The sequence below is a fragment of the Hyperoodon ampullatus genome (genome assembly GCF_949752795.1).
Source record: "Hyperoodon ampullatus genome assembly, chromosome: 1".
Taxonomy (NCBI): domain Eukaryota; kingdom Metazoa; phylum Chordata; class Mammalia; order Artiodactyla; family Ziphiidae; genus Hyperoodon; species Hyperoodon ampullatus.
In genome coordinates this window covers 176,698,069-176,722,221 of record NC_136914.1, presented here as the reverse complement: position 1 = coordinate 176,722,221, position 24,153 = coordinate 176,698,069, and the positions used below count along the sequence as shown (strand labels likewise).

Here is a 24,153-nt window from a genome sequence, read left to right as displayed (position 1 = left end):
TCCCCTTCCTCCCGCGGAGGCTGACGTTGAGTCAACAGCGCGGGCGGCCGCAGGAGGCGGCGGCGCGGCGGCTCGGAGGCGCCGGGCCCTCTCGGGGCCGCGCGGGGCCCGGGTGGAGGAGGCGACGGCGGCGGCGCGGCGGGAGGAGGAGGCCGCAGAGGAGGACGGCGGCGTCCATGAGGCCGGCCCGTGCCTGCAGGAGGAGGCCATGAACGGCGACCGGACCGAGAGCGACTGGCAGGGGCTGGTGAGCGAGGTGAGGCCAAGGCGCCGGCCGGGCGGGATGGGCCGGGCCGAGCGGTCGCCAGCCCCGAGCCCCCCGGGTGGCCGACCCCGGCGGGGACTCGCGGGGGACGCGCACCCCGCGGCCTCGGCTGGCTGCTCTCACGCGCCCCGCCAGGTGCGCCGTTCCTCCCGCCCTTTGCGGTCTGCCCGGGCGCCACTTTCTTTCACGCCAGCTGGTGCCAGCCTTTGGGGAGGGGCCTTCCCTCCGGGCAGGGCTGGGCACTGGATTGGCGAGAGGAGCGCGGGGATCCGGGAGTGGGAGCCAAGCCCCACCTGCCTTCTCGGTTGCCGCTGTTTTGGAGCCAAGCGATTGGATGCCCAGTGCTGAAGCGGAAAGGTGGTGCCAGGGGGAAATCCGGGTTCTGGGGCCACGGCCGGCCAGGTGGAATCACCTGCAGCGGAGGTTTGCGGGGGAGGGGAGTTCCATAGGGTCCTCCGTAGCCTTCGTTCATTCAGTTATTCAATTAAGTCAACACGTTTACCGTGGGCCTTCTGTGTGTAAGGTGGCGCGCCGTTTATCAAAGGAGTGAAACACTGGTGCAGAAGTCATTCGATTTGTGGAAGCAGAGAATACCGTGCCTTCCCCTCCCACCCCCCCGGCCCAACGATTTTGTCAGAAACACCCCTGTGGTCAACTTTTGGACTCCTATCCTATTCTCTTCAGCCCACCCTAAGAATGGTTTGGCCTGGGAGGGGCTGCCTGACTTCTCCAGGTGAGAGAGAGTGCTGGTGTCTCCCTCTCACAGGTAAGTTGTTCGTCCTGACTTACCACCATTTGTGATGGCGGTTAGCCACTTACCCAGCTGTGCTGACCACACCCCGGAAATTCTCCATTCTCTCCCTCCTGAGAACCATCCCCATCCCCGTCCGCATCCCCATCCCCAAGGCCAGCTTGGGCCTCCGTTTTCTTACTTCTGTACTCACAATGCAGGGTGTAATGGTTTGCTGGCTTCCTTCCCATGTTGGGTGCTGGAAGGGAAACCTTGTACCGTCTTTCTCCTTTAACCATTTCCTGGGCATCCAGGTCAGTCTGATAACAGTACTTAATGTCCGGTGTATGCAAAGCATTGTATTTCTGAAGAGGAATGGACTATCATAGCTTCTCCCCGAGTTTAGTTTGTTCCCTCTTGACCTGTATGTAATAACTGGACAGTATTATGATATGTTGTCATGCAGCCTGTCCCCATCTCCTTTGACAGGCTTTATGTTAAGGGACAGATCCTCTGGGGATCTTTTCTCTTGGCTCGTCAAGAATCATACCCAGTGGTCAAGGAAGCTGGAGGTGGTTCTTCATGGAAGTCCAGTGCTGGGCTCTGAAATAGCAGAATGTTCACTACTCCGGCAAATACTTGTCGAATGCCTATTAGGAGTCAGGTACATTGCTCGGTATTTGGGATACAATGGCCAAGAAGACAGATGACCCCTTCTGCCCTCAAAGAACTCCTGAAGTGTATGGTATAGTGTGGAAGGAGAGTCACACCATAAACACTAAGAGAATCCTAAAGGGTGGACTGGGAAGGATGGGAAACCAAAGAAGGAAGTTCTTATTGGCATGGCTGTCCCTGGACCAAGGGTGCCTCTGTCTTGCCCTGACCACACAGTATTGCAGTCTAATGGCCTCCCCACTAGGCTGTGTATTTTATTGGCTTTGTTCCAGGTGCCTACACGCTGAGCTCCATACACAGCAGGTGCTCAAAAAATGCTTGTAAAATAAGTCAAGATCCGGATATGGGTCTTTCCGTAGTTGTCCTGCCTATCCCAGCTCTGTATCTCCAGAGTAATGCTGTCTTGCCTACAGACATTCATTAAAGCTTAGGACGCAGAGGGCACACAGCTCGGGGCTGTGGGATGTGAAAATGAATGCAAGGTGCTTCCCACCTTCATAAGAGCTAACGGCCATTCCTCAAGTCCATCCTTCATATTTAACATTTACACAGCCTCATACTCACAATGGTATAAGGTAGGAATTATTTCTTATTTTACAGATAAGGAAACTGGCCCAAACATGCTAAGGAACTTGCTCAGAGCCTCACATCTGGAGGGAGCAGAACTTGAATCCTGGTGCCTGACTCCAGAACTTGGGATCATTAGGCCACACTTTGTATCTTAATCACCAGTTCATCTGTGTGTATCTTCCCCTGGACAGCAGATTCTCAAAGGAGGGGTCTATGTCTTATTCATCTTTGAATCCTCAGCAACTGGATCATTGTTGCTCAGAGTATGATTTACAGATCATCAGAGTCATTTTGGGAGCAAAGAGTACAAAGAGTTACTTGGCATTTGGGGGAAAAATACAAGTTTCTGGGTCTCTCCCCAAATCTACAGTAGTGCACTGAATTGTGTTCTTCCCCCCATGGATACATCTAAGTCCTGACGTCCCAGTAGCTATAATAAGACGTTATTTGGAAACAGGGTCTTTGCAGATATAATCAAGCTAAGGAACTCAAAATGAGATCATCCTGGATTTAGGATGGGCCCTAAATCTAATGATTAGTGTTCTTATGAGAAAGTAAAGATAGATTTGAGACACAAAGATACAAGGGAGAAGGCTATGGGGAAGCAGAGACACACAGAGAGGAAGTCCACATGAAGAGGCAGAAACTGGAGATGGGTAGCGACAGCCAAGGGATGCCAAGGGCTGCCAGCAGCCACCAGAAGCTGGGAGAGGCTTGGAATAGATTCTCCCTCAGAGCCTCCGGAAGGAACCAATCCTGCTGACACCTTGATTTTGGACTTCTGGCCTCCACAACTGTGAGAGAATAAATTTCTGTGTTATAAGCCACCCAGTTTGTAGTGATTTGCTGTGGCAACCACAGGAAACAAATTACCTTACTTCATGAAAGTGCTTAGGGGTGTAGCCCCAAATCTGCTTTTGTTGCAAAGGGAGCTCACCAGGGGATTCCCCTGCACACTCAAGTTCAGCTGCCTGGGCTTCCGTGGGCTTGGAGAAATCGTGTTGGCCCTAGGCAAGTAGGATTCAAAGAAGAGAATGGTCCGTGGCTAGTGGCGTTTGAAAGTGACTTTGGAAGCCAGTGGAAGGAACTGGGGAAGGCATCACCACACATGTGACCTGGGTCAAATGGGCTCCAGTCTGTTTCTACAGAAGTCCCCGGTTCTACCTCCCACCCTGGGTCCACACTCCATTGCCCTTCCTGCCCAGAGCCCTGTGCTCTCTTTCAATCAGTTTGCTTCCTCGGCTTGCCTCTAGGAAGCCGTTTTCATTTAAATGATCCTATAGAGATCAGTTTTATTTTCATATTTTTAGCATAACAAGCTGAAATTACAGCCTTCTCTCAGGTCCTGAAGTAAACACGGCCATGCATGTAAAAGGAGTGTGGCTTCTGTTCTATTCTGGAAATTAAATGTCTGGGGAGGGGGAAGCATTCTTCTCATCACCACCTGAGGTGATCTTTCAAATCAGGGGGAAATCTTGAAAGGCAGTTGTGCAGACAATCCATAACTTTATTTCTAAGATAAAAATCCTGGTCATCTCTCAGCCTACTGCCCTATGATAAACCATGACTAATTCAGTTTCACTATTTGAATTTTGGTTAATTAATTAGATAGCAATCAGTCCTGTATTCCTTGAGCATGCTGTGTGCAGTGACTAGGAGGCAGATGTAGAAGATGGTTAAGCCTGGGCCTCCGCCTAAAGTAGAGCCGCTGACATTTGGGGAGGGAAGCTGAACAGGCTTGCAGTCTGAGCCTGTGGATAAGGGTGCAGCTTCGGGTCTTGTTTGTTGACTGAGAACTGAGAGTAAGTCTCAGCTCTACTTCTTTCTCGGTGCAAAACCCAACCCAAGCAGGTTCAGCTCAAAGGGAATTTATCAGCTGATGTTGTGGGTTGAATTGCAAAGATATGTTCAAGTCCTAACCTCCTCCCCCCAATACCTGTGAATATGACCCTATTTGGAAACAGGATCTTGCAGATGTTCTCAAGATGAGGTCATTTGAGTGGGTTCCTAATCCAATGACCAGTGTCCTTATAAGAAGAGGGAAATTTGGATGCAGAGGTGCACAAAGGGAAGACGATGTGAAGACACAGAGGAAAGAAGGCCGGGTGATGACAGAGGCAGAGATTGGAGTTATGCTACCACAAGCCAAGGAAAACCAAAGATTGCTGGCAGCTACCAGAAGCTAGGAGGAGGCAAGGAAGGGTCTTCCCCTAGAGTCTTATTAGGGATCCTGGCCCTATCGACATTTTGATTTTGAACCTCTGACCTCCAGGACTATCAGAAATTAATTTCTATTGTTTCAAGCCACCCAGTTTATGCAATTTGTTACAGCAGCCTCTAGCAAACTAACACAGCTGCTGTGACTAATCATTCCAAGATAGGGGTGGTGTGGGGCACAGCTGGATTCAGTGCTCAAACAGATGCTTTCTCTCCATCTTTGGCTCTGCTTGGGGCCTGACTTCAGTCTCAGCCTCCCACCCTCTCAAGCTCAAGTCCAGAGGGGAAGACAGAAACTCTTCTGCAGGAGACCCCATAGAGCCCCAGGAATCACTCCCTTTGCACCCACTTAGATCCCTCACCTGCCCTGGAAGAAGTAACTCAGGAGCATAGTGACCTGTCTCAGGCCTGCAGTTGTGCACGGGGCCCTGCCCAGGCCACATGGACTGAGAGTGGGTTAGGGGGGTGGGAACAATTGCCAGAAGAAGGGGAATGGAGGTTGAGAGAATCACCATGCCATGAAACTCCTCCGAGCCTCATTTTTCTCATCTTTAAACAGGATCATAAAGCACCTAGTCATAGGTGCTCTAATTGTGAGGATCCAGTGAAATCATGCTTGTTAGTGTTCTGCTGTCTGCCTGGCAAGCAGTAAATGTTCAGCAAACATTAATACAGTGAGGGTGGATCTCAGGGCACAAACTCAGGTGTTCACAAACTGAAAACTTTATTTTGCTCTAACACCTTAATGATGATTACAAACTCCCATTGTAAGGCGGGGGTGGGGTGGGGTGGGGAACATAATCTGGATTGGAATCACACCTCTGCCTGAACTTGTATTTGAGTTCTAGGGTTGGTAAGTAGTACTCAGCCATTGGCAGGGGTGATGGGATAGGGGGCACACAGCTGGTCTGGGCTATTTTTGTTTAGCCACACTGTCCTCATTTCAGTCTAGCATCTGGTCATTGGTCACTGTCAGTCACCGTTGTGTCTGCCCTTGTTCCCCTCTTCTGACCCTTTGGTGTCTGTACCAGACCCATGCTACTTTGGGTGAATGAAGAACAAGGTGATATACTGCTTCTTCACTACTCTGGGCATGGGGGGCTTTGCTCCCTTGCCCAAGGTGGGGGAATTCAGTCATGTTCTGCTGTCTCTGAATCACTCCTGAGCTGAGGGAAACTTTGAGAAACCATGGTGCAATTTTCTGCATAGACACACCACACCACACCAGGCTGGGTCCAGGGAATTGGGGATTATTTTTTACTTCCTAAGAAGGAAGGGTATATTTGTTAGGGTAAAGTCTAAGCCACTTAACAAAGATACTACTCCCAAAATATATTGGTTTCAGTGAGGTAGATATTTAGGTCTCTTTTGTGTCATAGTGTGGTGGTCCAGGCTGGGAGAGCAGCCCTGTTCCATGAGTCATTTAAGAACCCAGGTTTCTCCCATCTTGTTTCTCTACTGTTTCTTAGGGGATGGTCCTCAACTGTATAGTTAAAGCTAGGTTGTTGCCATGTTTTGTCCCAGCCCATGGAAAGGGGAAAGAGAGAAAGCGGAAGTCCAGGGCAAAGGGCTTTTCTTTAATTAGGGATGACTAGAGAGCTATACGTATCACTTCTCGCATCCCATTTGTCTGAGTGTAGTCACATGGCCACATGTAGCTGCAAGGGAGGCTAGGAAATGTCATCTTAAGCTGGGTATGCCCAACTTAAATTTGGGAGGGTTCTATTAAAAAGTTAGAAAAGTATACAGGACAGGAAAAACACAAACTTATAAAAGGAAGAAAAGGATAAGTTGGACTTTATCAAAATAAACAATGTCTGCTCTTTGAAAGACTGTTAAAAAAAATGAAAAGACAGGCCACAGATGAGAAATTTTGTGCAGAACACATATCTTATGTCCAGAATATACAAAGAACTCTCATAACACAATAGTAAGAAAACAATCTAATTTTTAAAATGGGCAAAAGAGTTAAATAGACACTGCTCTAAAGAAGAGATTCAGATGGTAAATAAGCACATGAACAGATACTCAGCATCATCATCCATCAGGAAAATGTAAGTTAAAGCCACAATAAGATGCCACAACACATCTTTTAGAATGGAGAAACAGACACAGAAATAAAAAATGGGAAAACCATGTGCTGATAAGGATGCAGAGTGACTGGAAGTCTCCTACGTTGCTAGAGGAATATAAAATGGTACAACCACTTTTGTTTTGTTTTGTTTTTTGTTTTTCGGTATGTGGACCTCTCACTGTTGTGGCCTCTCCCGTTGTGGAGCACAGGCTCCGGACGCGCAGGCTCAACGGCCATGGCTCACGGGCCCAGCCGCTCCACAGCATGTGGGATCTTCCCAGACCGGGGCACGAACCCGTGTCCCCTGCATCGGCAGGCGGACTCTCAACCACTGCGCCACCAGGGAAGCCCAGTACAACCACTTTTGAAAACAGTTTTACAAGTTCTCATAAAGTCAGACCTACACTAAACCCAACAGCCCAGCAATCCTACTCATAGGTGTTGACCCCAGAGAAATGAAGACACGTGTCCACACAAAATCCTGTATGTGAATGTTTATAGCAGTTTTATTTATAATTGCTGAAAACTGGAAACAACAGTGTCCACTAACTGGCAAGTGGATAAATTGCTACATCCACATCATAGAATCCTGCTTAGCGTTAAGATGGAACAGACTACTGTGATGCATGCAAAAACATGTCAAGTGAAAGAAGGCAGAGACTCAAATGCACCGACTGTAAGATTCCACATTTATGAAATTCTTGAAAAGGCACAACGAAAAGGACAGAAAAACCGATCAGTGGTTGCCAGAGCCTGGAGTGAGTGAACAGATTGACTGCAGGGGAATACGAGGGAGCTTTTTAGAGTGATGGACATAGTCTATGCCTTGATTGAGTTGATGCCTACATGATTGTATACGTTTGTTAAAATCCATAGATCTGTACACCTCAAAAGGGTGATTTTTTTTCTCTATGTAAATTATACCTCAGTAAACTTAAGTCTTTAAAAAGGGGCGGAATGGACATTGAAGACAGTCATCGCTATAGAGAGCTTTACTCTTTACCTCTCTGATTCCCCAACTCATCAGGTTTCCGTCACAACTAGCCACGGCCCCTACATCTCAGTCCCACAGTCCTTACTCCACTCTCCTGACACCAGGCTGATTAGTGTTCATTCTTAGACATTCAATGATAACCAGGCTCTCTTTCCTTGCACTCTGTCTGCCTTTTCCTCAAATTTGGAGATCTTTTCTAGTCTTTTGGAGAGTCATGGGGGAGGGAGTTATGGGGAGACTCTTCTTTGCTCTGGTATCTTCTGGTGAAGGACAAGGCCTTCAAAACTGAAAAGCCAGTCACTTTGCTACCAGTGTTCTGCTGAGCACTCTCTTCCTTGGAGAAGGCAAAATGTCTGGCTTTTAAAAGGGAGAGGGGGGGCTTCCCTGGTGGAGCAGTGCTTAAGAATCCACCTGCCAATGCAGGGGACACGGGTTCGAGCCCTGGTCCGGGAAGATCCCATATGCCATGGAGCAACTAAGCCTGCGAGCCACAACTGCTGAGTCTGCGTGCCACAACTACTGAAGCCCGTGTGCCTAGAGCCTGTGCTCTGCAACAAGAGAAGCCACTGCAATGAGAAGCCTGCACACTGCAGTGAAGGGTAGCCCCACTCTCTGCAACTAGAGAAAGCCCGCGCGCAGCAACGAAGGCCCAACGCAGCCAAAAGTAAAATAAATAATTTTTTTAAAATAAATAAATAAGTAAATAAATAATAAAAGGGAGAGGGATATGTGGAGAGAAACAGGGTAGGAGTTATAGGAATTTGAGGCAAGGTAAATAGAGTACCATTTAATATTTCAAAGTATTATTCACATTCATAATATTAAATGAAAAAACAGTGCAAAATACTGAACAATATATCTTAGATATATATACATATAGGCAGTTGGTGAAGCTGAGGAAGTGGGGAAAAGCTTCTTAGAAGAAGTAGAACTTGAACTGAGTCCCTCCGCTTTGGCTGAAGAGGGCATGGTGGTGGTGACAGGAAGCAGGCCTGAGCACTGGACTGGTGGTTGGGTTGGCCTTTGAGGAAATGCTCCAGATAAAGCCTGAAACTAGTGGGTTGAGGTATAGCAGAAATGGAGGTTGGATAGCCAGGGTAGACCAGATGGTGAACAACTTCAAAAGCAAGACAGAAGGGTGTACTCTAATGTAGCTGGTAATAGCCTCTGAAAGCTTTTTTAGCTAGAGTGTAAGTTGATGAAAATACTTGGGAAAGATTCATTTCCACTGAACTCAGTAATCACCGAGCCTTTGTCATTCACAAGGCACTGTGCCAGGCAGCGGGAATATAAAGACAAATTTGGTAGCTCTCCCAGGAATCAGGGAAAGACAAGTGAAGATGAGCTACCAGTAATCTAGTCTTTTCTGTCACCATCAATATTCCCAATTACCTCTTTTGCACCTAGGCCATACCACTTATCATATGGTTCTTTGATAAACCCTTGACTTGTCTCTCTCTCCACTGGGCCCAGAAGATCTTGAACTCCTTGAGGGTAGGGACCATATGTTATTAATTTGTGACCTTAACACTTTTCACTGTACCTTGCCCTTTGTAGGTACTCAGTGAGTGTAGAATATGTGAATGCTTGAATATTTGAATAAATGAAGTAATAAGGAGTTATGGCATCAGTGGAGAGAGAGAAAAAGGGATGGCTATGAGACAGATTTTAAAGGAAGACCCATACAGGACTTCATAGCCAATTGGATCAGGAAGATGCAATAGCATGAGTCCAAGATGACCCTCGAAGTGTGGCTAGAGAGTGGTGGTGATGGGTCTGACAGAGGGTTGGGGGTGACTGAGTCTGGTGAGAAGAGGACAAGTTCTGCTTAGAGCTCTGCATTGTTCAGAGTTTCCTAGGAGTGCTTGAACTCTTGCGAGGCAAGCTTAGTGCTTCCTGGGAACATTTTTGATGAGCAGCTATCCTCATAGTGGCAGGCTAATTTTAGAGTAAGTTTATTAAAATTAGCATGTGGGGGAAAGTGAGCACAACTGCTATTTTTAACTAATGGGATTCATGCTCTCTCCTGTGCAGGGAAATTCGCATATGTGCTTCTAAAATTGACAATTGCTACTCTTATCATGTTAAAAAATTAATTTAGTGACTTTCACATTGAATAAAATACATTGGCTGAAGATAAGAAGAGGACTTTGGCTAGTCCCTGAATGAAAATGACCAGAGTGAGCAACGTTTCTTACCCACTGCCTGGTTTTCCATCAATAAAACCATAGCAGGGCTTTGGGTACCTCCTGGCAGAGGACTTTGCTTAGTTGAGAGTCTGCATCTCTTTCTGGTCCTTCAGGTAAAAGGGCACCAGTGGTAGGGGACACCTGGTCCCCAAGGAACACAAACCTTTGGCAGATTTTTTATTTTGAAGTCTTCTCATTTTCATTTCACTTCTTCTAGGCTACTCTGTTTCCATTACCTTATGGTATTTTTATTGTAATGAACATCTTAAGTTTGTTCAAAATATCATATCTTCTTCAAGCCAATATACCTTCTATACGACTAGCCTATTAAACTATCTTTAAAAAGATACTTCACCAGGACCTCTTACTCAGAAGCCTTCAGTGGCTCCCCATTACTGGGTATTCAAGGCCTGCCCCAAGCTGGCCTATCTTTCTAGCCTTATGCCTCATTTTCCCTCATAAATTGGTTGTTCCAGCCAAACTGATCTGTTCTGCCTTCTGGCTTCTACTTTATTATCCTGATCTCATCTGGGTGGACCTTCCACTTCTTCCCTGACCACAACCTTTACCAGTCCTTCAAGATGGAATAGACACCAACATCCTTCATAAAATCATCCATGACCACCCAAGCTTGAAGTGAGCTCTTCATCCTGTTGCCTTATGTAGTGTAGCTTACAAACCACTCATGTAGAATTTACATGCTCCCTGAGAAAGGAAAGGACCTTCTCTGTGTGTTGATCTTAACTCCTACACAAATTAGTGAGCTCCTAAGAGGAGGGACCGTGACCACCTGTGTTGGGGTAGGAGACAGGAGTTCTAGAATGATGAGGCTTCATGCTATGACTCAAGAGGTGCAGGACCTGAGTGAGGATACTGAGAGAACATCCCCCAAATGACCTAGTTCTGGCCCATTTGCAGGGCCTCAACTTTGATTTCACATTCTCATGTATGGGAAGAGAATCTTGGACGTGCCTGCCCACCTATAGTTTATTAGTGACAGACACACAGGTGGGGGGTCAGGATGGATCCATCACTGTGATAGGTTGGTTGGTTGGCATGAAAGAAGAATGAAACACAGCCCGGAGGTATTTCAGTGGGACAGGTGGATAGCAAAGAAGAAGGTCAACTATGTTGTGTTGTGTTGTGTTGCACACAACTATGTTGTGTGCATAGCCTTGTGCTTTGCAGGGAAGTTCATTTGGATTGGGGGATTGAGGAAGGTTCTTGATGAAGGTAGCACTTGGGCCAGGAAGGTTAGGCAGGATTTCTGCAAGTGGAAATGTAAAGGAAAGGTGTTCTAGGCAGAAGGAATGGAGATAGCAAAAGTGCAGAGATGGCAAAATACAGGGCTTGTCTGGGAAATCCCAGATGTGTTTCTCTGATTGGAGACACACAGTGGAGCATCAGCTGATGATTGTTAGGCTGACCTTGAATGCCCGGTTAGCTGTCTAGAGAGTGCTGGGGTCCCGAGTGGCCTTCATTCTGGAGGCAACTCAAAGGGCATGACTGTCCGCTTTGAACAGGGAGAAGTTGCCTGGGAGAGAGGGCTGAGCAGGACCCAGGAGGCCCCCTGTACCTGCACCTGTCCTTCTGTGCCCTTGTCCTCATCCACTCTCAACCCACCTGAGCCTGCCTTCCACCCCATTTTTACTCCTGAAAATGCTCTTGCCAAGGCCACCCAAGACCAGCCTCCTACTTGCCACGTGCGGCGGTCTTTCTTCAGTCCTCTACCTACTTGACACCTGGCTGTGCAGCCTCTGACGCTCCACTGTTCTCCCCCTACACACTGGGCTTTGCATCCCTCTGCAGGGCTACTGGAAGTGTCCCCCAGGCACCTGGCACTCAGCGTGCCCTGAACTGAATTTACCCTCCCTCTGCCTTCAGCCCTTCCCATCTCTCTTCCCTTCTTCTATCCCATATCAATGAATGACATCACTATGGAATCTTCCTTGATTCTTCTTCCCAACTTACCCCATACCCATCTAATTATCTACAAAGACCCGTATTTTCTGCTTTGCTACAAGTCCTTAATAAGGGCTCTGTGTCACCTTTCCTACTATCCCACCATGGCCCAGGTTCTCATCCACTCTTCCCAGAATATCTGCATAAAGACCCTCTAAGATCTTCTTTATTCCCAGTTACTTGAGTTGTCATTCCAAGCACTGAAATGATTTACCACTCCTTTGCCTAAAGCCCCCGATGGCTTTCCAGGGCCCGCAGAGTGAAAGCCCTTCCTCAGGTGGCCTCCAAGGGCCTGCTCTCTCCTCATCTTCAGTAACTCCTCTGTACCCCTTATGCTACCACCTCCCTCATGCTCTATAGAATTCCTGTTACCAGATCATTCCGTACCCTGAGACATCTCTAAGCCTTTGCTTATGTCCAAAGATGATCTCCTACTCACACTTTACAGCCCAGCTCAAATGTCATAGCCTCCACTTGGGTTTCCTACCTCTTGTGGGTCTCAAGAGATTGGGAAGTGGATGGTGTATTTCAGTTGGGAAGACAGTGTGGGGCTTTGTGAGCAGGTATGGCAACTGGGGTTCCTGAGGATGAGAGACCTTCAGAGGGGTGGATGGTCACCAATGTCTAGCACAGTGCCTGGCACATGATCCTTGGCAGGCACTTGTGGAAGAAAGGAAGGGAAGGAGGGAAGGAATGAAGAGGAGGAAACAAGGAAGGAAAAACAGTTCACCTCGCCATTTTCAACATTCTCTTTGAAACCAGCCCTACTCACCTGCCAGTGTGCCCCACTTGCAAAGTCTCCCCGGGCTGACCATGGCTGTGAAGGAGCTGGGAGTGAGTGTCCACATGGCCTGGCAGATGCCTGGTGTCCTGGGCAGCTTCCGGGTGTCCTGGGCAGCTTCCGGGTGTCCCGGGCAGCTTCCTTTCTCAGGCGGCAGTGGGTTATGTAAGTCATCAAGCTCCACCACTACATAGCTACACGGTCTTGGGCAAATCACCTTACTTGTCCAGACCTCAGTTTCTCTGGACTTTGTACAATGAAGATAACAATACCTGCCTTGTGTCTCTCATCTAAGATGAGGATAAAGTGAGATGATGTACGTGAAAGTATGTTTTAAAGTCCCCCACCCTCTCCAGCTGAGGGGGTGGTCCTGTCCTTGCCTGGGCTTTAGGAAGAGGCTTCCCAGGGCTTCAGGGATGGTTCAGCCGAGGGAGGTGATGTGTCAGCTGCTGCTGTCAACATGATGCCATTGAAAATTCACATTGATGAAGTGCAGATTGACGTACCTGCTTGCTCTGCCATCTGTAGACCCCACGACCAAGGAGACATTGGAGGTGGCAGCGATGGGACTCCCTTTTATTTAAGCCAGTTCCAATTTGCTTTTTAATTTGCTCCAGACTGGTGAATGCTGTCAGGGTCAATCTGTAACCTTTTCTGCTTTCCCAACAGTCTCCAGCTTTGCCAGACCTTCTAATGTGTTTGCAGACTGCTCGATCAATTCCTGGGCAACTTCCATCCCATGGCCTCTTCTGCGCTCACCTTATTCACCTTGTGACTTTGCACCCTTCTCACTCTCCCTCAGTCCAGTCTCCTGCTGACCACTTTACCTTCCTCATTTGTTGGGGTTTTGAATAAGCCTCGTATTCAGCTGATTTTGGTGCCCAAGACCCAGCACTTGCTCACAAAGAACCAGCAGTCAGCTCCCCACCCTGGATTCTTGCAGGTGCCTCCTCATCAGCCTCCCTGTCTCCTGCATCTCTTTCTGCCGTTCCTTCCAGTCCATCTCTGCCTGGTCAAGGGTCTGGAAGCAGGACTGTGATCCTGACCTTCCTTGCTCAAAGCCCTCCACGGCCCTATTGGCTCTGCCTTTGGCTCGGACTCCACTGTCATTTAAGGCCTTTCTTACTTTCATCCAAACCAAACATTCCAGCCTTATTTTGCATTTCTCCTTTTCACATGTCCTGTACTCCTGGCAAACAGAACCACTTTGGGGTCTTTGCTGGAAGCCTGTGTTTCCATGCACCTGGCCTTTGCTCAGGCTGTGCCCTCTGCCAGGAACTCTTGTCCTCTCACTTCTCACTCTTCTTTCAAGGTTTTGTCATGACCACCTTGATCCCCAACTGAAAGGTCTCTTGCCTTCTGCAATCCCAAGCGTCTAGACACACCTCTGTGACCAGCATCTCCTGGGTTGCCTCACATTGGAATTATTTATGTACATCTTGCCTCCAGCCTGGAGTTACTCAACGCAGGAGGGGTAGATTCATTTTTTTAATTTCCCACTGTGCCCAGAGCAATGTGCTGCATGTAATGAACAAACGTAAAAGAGATGACAACCCCACTGGATTCTCAGCTAATACTTGAATTGAAAAACTGCTGAATTAAAACAAGGACATCTTTTTTTTTTTTTTGTCAAAACAATATTCTTATCTCTTTTTCTCCCCCAAGTCCCCTTATCTCCATTTGATCTTACAGGCCTTCTGACTCTCAAAATATAGACTGTGATCTTTTAAAGGTAGTAAGTCAAATCTCCTTTTAATAAGCTCTAAGGGATTTATGAATTTACTAGAAGTCAAGTCCCTCCCACTCTCCCTCCCACCTTCCCTTCTTTTCCTTCCTTTCTTCCAAACTGGAATTTTATTCTATCAGATATATTGCTTGAAAAGAGTCAGGCAGTAGCTGCGGGTGGGAAATCATTTGGTTATAAAGAGCTACTTTCTGTAATGGACTCTGACCTGTACTATAGTGTGTCTGAACAGATGCCAGCCTTTAACTCTGCTCTGGACTAGAATTTAAATTTGCTCCAAGGTTATTTGCCACCCACGGTTGACTCTCATGCAAAGAAATCGTGCGATTATTATTATTATTATTTTGGTCCCTATGGCCATCTTCTCATCATGAGCAGTAACAAATAAAAATAATTCCTTACATTTGCCTTCCCTCCACTGATATTTAAGATGATTAACTATGTCCCAGGCACTTTGCTAAAAGTTGGGGTACAAAATGCAACACGATGTTGTCACCTTCCTCTGTATTCCTTAATCAATTTCTTATAACTACTTTACCAGTTAGAATGAGCAGGGGTAGTGTCTTTATACATGAAGAGATGGAAATTCAGAGTGTTTATGAAATATTCAGAAATTCAGAGTCCTTTTTTATGGTCACTCAAAAAGAAGCAAGTGTATGGAGCTAGGCTTTTAAACTTGAAGGTTAGAAGGTTTTCCCTCTGGGAGCTTTGGGTTCAGACACTCTGTACACTCACGTCAGCTGACCTAGCTCTAAGCCTAAAAACCTGAGCTGAAAAAGAGCCTTTTTGGGTCTGGTTCCAGACTCCTGCCATGACTTCAATTTTAGTTGGAAGTTGAGCAAAAGTGGTGTCAGGAGACCTGCAGTCATAACCACATCCCGAAGGATGGGCAGGACACTACCTCTGTGCTGTGGGTGGAAGGCAGGTGTGCCAGGTGACCCAGCCCTGTCCAAGCACCGGCTCCATGGAAGTGAGGGACTCCAGCCTTCCACCCCTGCCTGTTCACCCCCATCACAGAGTGTCCTCATCGCAGCAACGAGTCCCTGCCCTTGATGGCCTGAATCTGTGAACAAGGAAAGGTTGAGGAAGAAAACTGAGTGGCTGAAGGTATTATTGATGCCTAGAGATGATAAAACCTTGAGTCGTGGTGGATGTAACTTTAAATATCCAAGTAATCTGAGTTCACTGCACCCCTCCACGCCAGATTTGGAAAATATAGATATGTGATATAGGGGCTCACCATTTGTCAGGGATCCAGGCACCTTCTGTCTCTCTACTCTATCACTCCATTCCAAGAGTGAGTACTGCCTATGTTTTCTTCTAGAAGTGTTGGGTTTCAGGTCTTATACTTAAGTCTTTAATCCATTTTGAATTTATTTTGCATATGGTGAGAGGAAGTAGTCCAGTTTGATTCTTTTGCATGTAGTTGTCCAGTTTCCCCATTTATTGAACAGGCTGTCTTTTCTCCATTGTAAATTCTTGCCTCCTTTATTATAGATTAACTGCCCATATAAGTGTGGGTTCATTTCTGGGCTGTCTGTTCTGTTCCATTGACCTATGTGTCTGTTTTTGTGCCAGTACCATATAGTTTTGATGATGTAGCTTTGTACTATAGTTTGAAATCACCTTTGTTCTTTCTCAAGATTGTTTTGGCTATTCAGGGTCTTTTGTGTTTCCATACAAATTTTAGAATTGTCCTAGTTCTGTGAAAAATGCCATTAGTATTTTGGTAGGGCTTGCACTGAATCTGTAGATTGCTTTGGGTAGTATAGTCATTTTAACAGTGTTAATTCTTCCAATCCATGAACATGGTCTATCTTTCCATCCATTTGTGTTGTCTCCAATTTCTTGCATCAGTGTCTTACAGGTTTCCAAGTACAGGTTTTTTACCTCCTTATTTAGATTTATTCCCAGCTATTTTGTTAGTTTTGATGAGATTGTAAATGGGATTGTTTTATTAATTTCCTTCTGAAATTTCCTCAATATCGGTTGTTTGGCATATCAGGATATTATTTAGGATTAATTTTAATGTAATAGAAATAACAGTGGTTTAAATAAGATAGAATTATCTGTATTTCTCACTCACATTATTGAAGGTCAGAGGGAACAAAAAGTGCCCACTGAATTGAGAAGGCATCTGGAGACCAAAAAAAAAAAAAAAAAAAAATGAGGCAAACAGCTCCATACAGTCAATGGATCAGTTTATTATAGGGTAATTTACTCACAGGGTGGGATGGGGTAGGGAACAATGATCTGGAAGCATTCACAGCTGCACCTGCACTGCCTAGGGGCCATGGGGACAATTTTATAGTTAAAGGGGTATTGGGATAGGTGCTGGGAAACAGGACGTGCATTTCTAAGTCAAGATTCATGAATGAGTAACTAGTCTCATGGGCACAATACGTCAGTGAAGGTTTTCATCATTGTTTGGGGACTAACAGAGCATAGAGGCCACCTGGTCCTAATGATTATTAAACAATATCTATTAACTATCAATACAAAGCCCTTGATGACAGGGAAGTGACTTACTGCACAGTACAGTCCTGGGTAGGGTCAGCAAAAGGACAGGAGAAACTTTAAGGGCCCAAGATTGCCTCAGTTATGCTAACAGCCATACACACACATGTACAATAAATTTGGAGGTAGACAGTTTGGGCTGATATGGCAGCTCACTGTTTGTCAGGGATCCAGGCACCTTCCATTTCTCTGCTCTACTGCTCCATTCCAAGAGTGAGGTTTTCTATTTTGTGGACCATATATTTCAGGATGAGGAAGACATGCAAGAGTGTACCTCTCCCCTTAAGGCAGCAGTCCCCAACCTTTTTGGCACCAGGGACTGGTTTCGTGGAAGACAGTTTTTCCACGGACAGGGTTGGGGGGAGGATGGGTAGCAGCAGATGAAGCTTCGCTTGCTCGCCCACCACTCACCTCCTGCTCTGCAGTCCGGTTCCTAACAGGTGAGGACTGGTACAGGAGTTGGGGACCCCTCCCTTAAGGAAACTTCCCAGAAGTCCCAAAGGACACTTCTGCTTCCATCTTACTGACCAGCACTTTATATGTATATAGGGGATCATAGTAGTACCTACCTTGTAGGGTCTCATGGTGAGGACAAATGAGCTAATGTGTATAAAGTGCCTGGTACACTGTCACTGATAGAGGAGGGTCTGCCCTCTGTGTTTGACTGATGCTTCCATGGTCATATCTGGGTCTCAAGCTCAGGGTCTTACTCAGCCTATCCGCTGTACTCCATATACTTTTAGGTCTCTCTGCCTCTGAAATGTCATCACCTTTTGGAGCGGTCAGCCCGATCATATATTTAGCAATTAGCAATTTGTTGCTGCTGTCTGTGGTGATCCTGATTATCACTGAATTTTCTTTAGTGAAAGAGAAATGCCCAAACTTTGACATTACCTGCATCAGTGATGTCTGTGCGTCCTTCTCCAAGGAGTATTTTGAGTGTCAGGTCTTAATTCTGTACTAGGGGAAGAGTAATCACTTTATTGTCATTTAAATGCTATCCTGAGGAACGGTGATGACAGAGGTAGCGGTGTTGGTGGACCAACTGACTGTCAAGGAAAGCAAGTACAGTTATACCCAATACTGCCTTGTGGTCCATTGGTGATTTGTAGCTAGTGAGGATTTTGCCATCTTCCCTGAAAGCCATAATTAACTCAGGTCACCCACGGGAGCCTTTCACTAACATAATCAACTCATTTACACAGTTATCAGCCAGAGAAACAGACCTGCACAGAGTCCCCGCCTTAAGAAGCATTTACAATTTAGTCTGGTCTCTAAAATCTCTGGTGATTCGAATCACCAGGATTGCACACCCACCCGTGTTCCACAGTGAATCTACACCTCACTTTTTGCTGTGGGGCTGAGTTCTGAGCTGACAGTTCTTGTGGAGGAAAATTTCTCACTAATCAGTACTGCCTGGAGTTGGTAGAAAGGAAGTAAGAACAACAAAGATGAAGTTACTTTGAAGGAGCAAATGAACGGCTTTCAGAAAAATATGAGCAAGGTGTAGAGAGGGGAAAAAACAGCTCTGAGACACATGCTTCAGCTGGGGACACCTTCATCCTGTAGGCGGAAATTTCGGCCCAAGTGGCCCTTTAGCAATGACTCCATGGTTCTCACCCAGAAAGAACTGCTGGGGGAGCTTAATGATCACGACTGGTTGAAATCTTAGCAGATGGTGGTAAGAGCTCTATTTACTTGGATAATTAAAATGGTGATGGATTTGCGTGGCTGATTTCAAGATCTCTAGTTTGCAGATGACTGCCTTCTGGGGCAGACGGGGATGGAACACCTCCTTGCTTTAGAGCATCTGCACCTGACTCAAGTATCAGAGAGAAGGGAGCCAGGGAATAGTCCCACAAAACGCACCATCTTGAGTTGACTCTTCATCTTGAGTACTCCGGCCCTCTTATGGAACTATTCATCCCAGCAGGGAGATAATATTTTTCAGAGAGGCAAGTTCTGCTGACAAACTTAGGAATGGAGATTGTTTTCTTTCTTTGAATAGGGCAGACACAGTTCTCTTGATTCTTTTGATACTGTGATAATTAATAAGATTGATGCCTTTAGACTTTATTGAGTGCTTTTTTTTTTTTTTTTAACATGCACTGCCTTATAAAATCCTTAGACTCTTCTGTGAGAGAGGCAGTGCACTGCAACAGAAAGGACATGGGGCAGACCTATGTTCAAATCCCACCTTTGTCACTTACATGCTGCACGCCTTTTTTTTTAACCTCTTAGAGCCTCAGATTCTGTATGTGTAAAAGGGGGTAATGACATCTACCTTTTGGAGTTGTGATAAGGATTAATGATTTATATATATGAAATGATGAATCATCTTTGGGCACTGAGTAGCTTCCATAAATGATGGTGGTTATTTTATTATTATTTTTTTCTTTGTGGTACGCCGGCCTCTCACTGCTGTGGCCTCTCCCGTTGCGGAGCACAGGCTCTGGACGCGCAGGCTCAGCGGCCATGGCTCACGGGCCTAGCCGCTCCGCGGCACGTGGGATCTTCCTGGACCGGGACACGAACCCGTGTCCCCTGCATCGGCAGGCGGACTCTCAACCACTGTGCCACCAGGGAAGCCCGATGGTGGTTATTGATATCATCATTTATAAAAGAGGAAACTGAAGCTCAGAGTGGGTGCGGGGCTTCCCATGGCCCAGTGGTAGGTGATGGCAGCGAAACCCACATTTCAGTCTAAATCCCACGTGCCACGTTGCTTCTATTAATGGCTCCTTTGTCTCTGTATCTCCCGAATTCCCTCTTGTTAAAGGATGGTCCAGGAATCAATTCTAGTTCTGCAAATGCCACCACTTAGTCCTCTCAGCACCTCATATGTAAAGTGAAGACGTGACCGCAGGTCCCTCTGCTCCTGGTGTTTGGGGACAGAGCTGAGAGGTTAAGAGCTGATAGATATACAAGGGGGCGCCTTATTGGGGAATGTTGGGTTTTTTATGATTTCTTTTTTGAGACAAGGGGAAGTAGAGCCACAGCATTTTTACAGCTTTGAAAGGCAGTTTGACCGAAATGTTGTCCATGGTTTGCTGGCTTTTTGCTGCCACCCAGCCCACAGGGGGAGCCCTCTGCAACTGAATCGAATTATTATCATATAATGACATAACCAGCGAATCTATCGTTACATTCCATATGTGACTGTTATATGTTATAATGGGTCATTGCATATGTGAGGGTTGGTGACGTGGGCTGTCACCTTCATCCAGCATATCCCAGGCTCTTGGCAACTTGGATGGAAAAGGGAGAGCCTCAGATGCACAGGTAATTTTTGTGCTCCATCCTGAACACCCAGTCTTGGAAACGAACCAGAGTTGCATGCTCCACCCTCAGCATCTCGGCCCGAGGCAAGGTCGGATCAGCCTAGCACAGGGGAGAGAGCAAATTCACTCCAGGCAAGGGATGATTTTTAAAAACATATGCTCTCTTCAGCAAATGGGAAGGGGTTTCCTAGCCCACTTACGGCCAGCTATAAGGAAACCCAATCTTCTTCCCTTGCTTTTTTCTCATCTTTATCGGCCTGAAAAGAATAAGAACACACTCTTTGGAGAGAGAGAAGATGGGCAGAGGGAGGAAAGGAGAAATAACAGGAGTGAAAGGATTGAAATAGATATTCAGGCAAACCTTCGTTACTCAAAACTGCAGTTAACCAAGACTGTCAGTGAATTTCACATACCCCCCAGCTACAGTGGTTCACATTAAAAACTCTTCCAATTACCTGAAATCTCACTTAACTTAAATTTCAGCACATCCCCTGGGGCATTCAAATAATCAAAGTTTGCCTGTCGAAAGTAATACCAGAGAGGGGAAACTGCCATGGTGACTCCGAGAAAAGTAAATCATAAAAAAAAGTCTTCTTAGAGAAGAGCATAAGAATCATTAGGTTACAAACTTGAAATTGCTGAAATGTTATCTAAAAATCACAGAAGCGAATGCAGATTTAGAAGAAGGCTGTGGAATACTCAGGGAGCTGTACAATTGGAGACAAGAGATAGGCATGGACAGGAAAGGCTCACATGAAGGCCCCAGCGGGTTAGCGGTGCGTGGCGGGGATCGCCGCAGCTGGACGACTTCAGCCAAGTGGACATCAGCGTATGGTAGGCCCCAAATGGCATGTACCCTGCTAGATGCCCAAACTTGGTCTGGTGGAGTTATAAGTATACACACGTGTATCTGCAGGTCACAGTCCTGTATTCTATCTAGAGCAGTGATTCTGCAAGACTTCAAACAATAAAGGTGGTGAATGGAGTATATGCCCAGATGATGTAGGGAAGTGCTCCTTTGAAGTGATAAAAATGAGGTTAAATACAAACACCATTTTGATAATTCTATAGGAGCTATCCTGTGCCCTCTTCATACACATCGAGTTTATATAAAACTGGACTTTTTCCCCCCAAATGTGGTGCTAAAATGGAATTTAGAGATTTAAGCTTAATAAAAATTGATGGCTATCTTGCTAAAAATATATATTATAAATATCTATAAATAAATTTATAGATAATATGTATATAAATATTTTTCAGCTTCATGGAAACTGAAATTCATTTATTTCTCAAATATTTTGTGGGTATTCACTCTGGGTCAGGAGCTGTGCTTGGCTCTGGAGATGCAAAGGTGAATGAGTTGGACTCTGGCTGCAAAGAGACCCCAGTCTGTGGGGAGACAGGTGGGTGGGCAGGTGACAGTGATGAAGCGTGTGATACTCTAATCAAGGTGTACCCAGAATGCCGTGTGGCCACCAGGAGCCAGCTCTTACTCTGCCTGGGGATGGCAGAGGGCTTCCCAGTCAGGGACTTGTGAGCTGGGTCCAGGAGCTGACAAGAAAAGAGAGAGGTTAGGGAGAGCGAGTTTGGGGTAGCAGTAAGTGGGCCTTGATAGAAACATAGTGGGCGGGAAAAGTCAGGGAATTGGATTTCAGCCAGACATTGAAGGGCTCTTGTTTGCCACTCTCCTTAATGGAGATATTTTTAAAGAAGAGTGGCAGGTCCCAGTTACGGTTTTCAAAGGGACTGGTACCTGGACTAGACAGGTAGGCAGACAAATGATGGTCCCAGCTAGTGATCACTGAGCAGCTCAGAGTAGGGATTCCAGGAATGGAGGGAGTAGCTTTTTGAGGTTGGAGAGGTCTGTTGATTGTTGAATACTGTTTACCTGGCGCTACTTAGTGGATGGGGGAGGAGGTATCCCTGAATGGGGGAGAGAGGGTAGGGTAGGAAGAGGAAAGTAACAGAAAGCAGAGGGGGACCGGGGGAGGAAATACCTCTCAGACTAAGAGTGAGTGTGCTGTTGAGAAGTTTCTAAATTATTCCTGAACATGAACCCTTCAGCCACATGTGTTTATCATCATGCTGAGAAGCCTTTCTAGATTAGCAAGCCATGTTCTTGCAGCAGTTAATGAGAGCTAGCCTGATCCCATCAGTAAAAGCCGCCAAGGACCATGAGTCATTGTTTGACAGAGAGGGTCACTTGGCAGAGAGGTCCCCTCCCTGACGCCCAGGCTACCTTCATCTCTCTCAGCCGTTATCTGGTTGTAAAGCCATCCAAATAGTAATGTAGTATGTCAGATAGTCATTTAATTATTATGATCTTCCTTGTAGCAATTATGACTTGCTTTATTGCAGATAACAGTAAATGGGTAGATAAAAGCCACTCAGTGGTGAAAACGGTGGGTTTGGGTTCTTGAGAAGCACAAGGCTACCTTCAGGTGTTTGCATGTGGGCATGAATTAACATCAACAAATGAGCTATAAGCTCTGCTTTAAAAATATAATTGAAATGCAATTCAAAAGAAAACTGTTTTTGAGAGGATAATAAAAACATTTCATGATATCTAGTATACATGCCAAAAACTGGGCATATTTTACCAAGTTTATTCCATTTGTGTTTCACTGATTACCCATTGTACTTGGTGGTGTGTTCTTTTTTTTCCTTTCTCCAGTTGGTAGGTTTATATACCCCACTGGAGCCATGTAAACTTCACCACTGTATATGTGTTTCTGTGTATGATGAGTAGAGGCTCAGAGGTTAGTTCAAATAAAAGTTGCTATTAAATGCTCACCATTTTTTTTTTTTTTTTTTTTTTTTTGGTCACCACGAGGCTTGTAGGATCTTAGTTCCCTGACCAGGAATTGAACCCGGGCCCTTGGCAGTCAGAGTGCCAAGTCCTAACCACTGGGCCACCAGAGACTTCCCTAAATGCCCACCATTTCTTTTCCAACCTTTATTCATGAAGCACTGGAAGGGGAACATTAGCAAGGTTGAGAAATATGCTCAGTAGGATGGATCTACCTAGGTGTATGGTCAGGCCACTCAAGATGGCTGTTCTCTTGCTCTCTGTGCATCCCCTACCCAACCAGTGCCTGCTTCACCTACACCCTCCTTACAGGACTGACCTTCCTACATACTTGCCCCAGGTCCCAGCCAGTGATTGTTCTTATCAAAGGAGTGGTGAGGGATGTGCGCCTCTGCTGGTTTCCCTGGTAACCGATGAGCCAACCTGACATCAGTTCCCCCTGTAACTGGCAATCTCCCCCTTCCGCCTCGGAGCGAAGCCCGCCGCCAAGTCCTGCCTGCCAGCTGCTGCGCACAGGGTGTCGCTCCAGGACCTTGCTTCAGATGTGTAAGCTCCTGCATCCATTAAACCACTGATGTCTCTGTTGCTGACTCCGGGTTCTTTCTTTGGTCTTATGGGCCTGCGGGGAGCAGCCCAACACTAGGTTATTGTGGTGAACATTTGCTGTTTTCTCACTTCCCAGCATTCATTTGTCTTTCTCAACAACACCCCAGTTTGGATGGTATTACCACTGGGTATAATCTGGAGGGACAGGTTGGAGGGATACAGTCTGGGTGTCCTGTCCCCCAGGCAAAGGATGACACGTGATCAGCATTAGGCCAGTTGGAGAAACACTTGAGCAGAGAGACAAGGAATCTGAAACATAACAGAGTTCATCTCTACCCCGTTCAATAGCCTCTAACCCAAGCTTTCTTGCACTGAGACCTGGTGGTTCCTGGTCCTGCCTCCAGAGTTACCTCAGTGCCTACCTGTTTCTAGGTCTACTTCTCTGTCTTCCTGCCAATTCTGTGAGTTCCAGTATCCTTCCAACATGTTCCTATGAGAGCGTGTGAGTTACTGTTGCCTACAACCGAAGGATCCTAACAGATATATGCAGAGACCAGTCTGCTCTGCTACTTATTACCTTCATGATGAAGGATAAATTGACCTCTTTGAGGGCTTCAGTGTCCTCAGCTCAAAATGGGGCTAATCAAACAACCTATTTCACAGGGTTAAATAGGATGTTTCAAATAGAGCATTTGGCACAATTTGGAAAATAGTAATGTTCACTAAATAGTGGCTGCCCCACCTACTCTTATAATCAAATAAAGGTCGTCTTCTCTTTATTATTACTCCTAACAGTGTC

General features: G+C 46.2%; 1 protein-coding gene across 1 annotated transcript in view; it reads left to right on the top strand.

The window, feature by feature from the left end:
* The first annotated feature begins 205 nt into the window (after positions 1-205).
* Positions 206-24,153, top strand: part of CCDC149 (coiled-coil domain containing 149) — a 97,570-nt gene continuing 73,622 nt past the window's right edge. The window contains 1 exon segment of the mRNA XM_079703228.1: positions 206-256. Coding sequence (XP_079559354.1) covers positions 209-256 — 48 coding nt within the window. The 5' untranslated portion in view covers positions 206-208.